Source organism: Parasteatoda tepidariorum, unplaced genomic scaffold (assembly GCF_043381705.1).
Source record: "Parasteatoda tepidariorum isolate YZ-2023 unplaced genomic scaffold, CAS_Ptep_4.0 HiC_scaffold_20249, whole genome shotgun sequence".
NCBI lineage: Eukaryota > Metazoa > Arthropoda > Arachnida > Araneae > Theridiidae > Parasteatoda > Parasteatoda tepidariorum.
In genome coordinates, this window is record NW_027261513.1 from 1 (window position 1) to 1,409 (window position 1,409).

Here is a 1,409-nt window from a genome sequence, read left to right on the forward strand (position 1 = left end):
ATATATATTTGAATTATCGCATTTACCATTGATAAGGAATGTGTTCTGAAGAGAACCTTTACATTTTCCTATTAAAAAAAATATTCCATTTTATTTTATTTATAAAACTTAGATGGCCCGTTTATTTCCGAAAGCAATTTTATGAAGGGTGCAGAAACATACCAGAGAAGCAAGGGTTCCACCTATTAACAGCAAAATTTTGATTGCAAGATATTGTAACAACAGATGGCAAAGGGAGCTGTGGATAGGTGTTAGCCGATATATGACAAACTGGAGAGTTAGACAAGAACTTCATTATCATGCACACTTCTTCAGTAATGGGAGAAAACATCATAGGGCTCTATTTTCAAAAAGAGACATTATCATGATGGTTATAAAGTGAAGATAAAAAAAAACATTACTGACAGATAGAATTTTCTCCAATTCCTTTAATTTCAAATTTTCAAAAAAATAAAATAAAAAAATTATTTTTTATTTTATTAGTAATAATAAGTTTTTAATCCGTAACCTGCACAAACGTAACAAATAATTAAAATATGAATGAAATGAAAAAAAATCACTTATTATTAAATAATAGATTAAAGTTAAGGAAATTTAAATGACTAATATATCTATAAATCAATAAAATAAATAAAATTTATGGATATTGACTAATTAATTGAAAAGACTGGAACTAAAAGAGCATTTTATTAATCTCTAACTGATATTGTCTTAAGACTTCAAGCTAAGACTTTTAGGGATGAAAAAATCAAATTTGGATATATCTATGTTGGCAAGAAACACGTTTAAGAATGAATTATGAATAGATTATCAAGTTCAATTATTTAATATTAAGTAAAATTATAAATATTAGAAAGTTTCAGAAAATGATAAAGCACTAGTCAAAAACAAATGCTACGAGTTAAAATTTTCATAGAGTGATTCATAATTCAGCCAATTTAAACAACAACAAAAATATATGCAATTGTTTTACTCACAATGTGCATAGCTGAGCTTCTTGGTGGATGAGGTTCCATTAGTAATTGTGAAGGTGTTTGCCCAAAGTTTCTAATTTGATTTTCAATTGCCTAAAACAGGAATATAATACAATGACTAAAAGGTTTGTTTTAAAAATGAAAATTAAGTTTTACTCATGCTTACTAAAAGGTATTTAATTTCAATTAGGCATAATTAACTGACAATAGAAAATTAGAAACAAAATTACTCACCTCTTTCATCACTTGATCCTTCATGTTTTCAAGATCAACACTTCCTTCATAAGTTAAATAATAAAAGACATTTGTCGCTCTGACAGCTTCAGGTCCTGAAAAAAAAATCATTACTGTCTACCAATTCAAATCAAACATTTAATTCAAGCAAAGCATTTAATCTATCATTAAAAAATTTATTAGACAACACCATATATATAT

General features: G+C 26.5%; 1 protein-coding gene across 1 annotated transcript; it reads right to left on the reverse strand.

Annotated features, from left to right (window-relative positions):
* Positions 1 to 112: 112 nt before the first annotated feature.
* LOC122274098 (neurobeachin-like) lies at positions 113 to 1,299 on the reverse strand. Its single transcript, XM_043058041.2, has 3 exons — positions 1,209 to 1,299; positions 978 to 1,067; positions 113 to 340 (listed from the first exon to the last, which is right to left on the reverse strand). Exons 1-3 carry the CDS (start codon positions 1,230 to 1,232, stop codon positions 140 to 142), a joined length of 315 nt encoding a protein of 104 aa, XP_042913975.2. The 5' UTR covers positions 1,233 to 1,299; the 3' UTR covers positions 113 to 139.
* Positions 1,300 to 1,409: the final 110 nt, after the last annotated feature.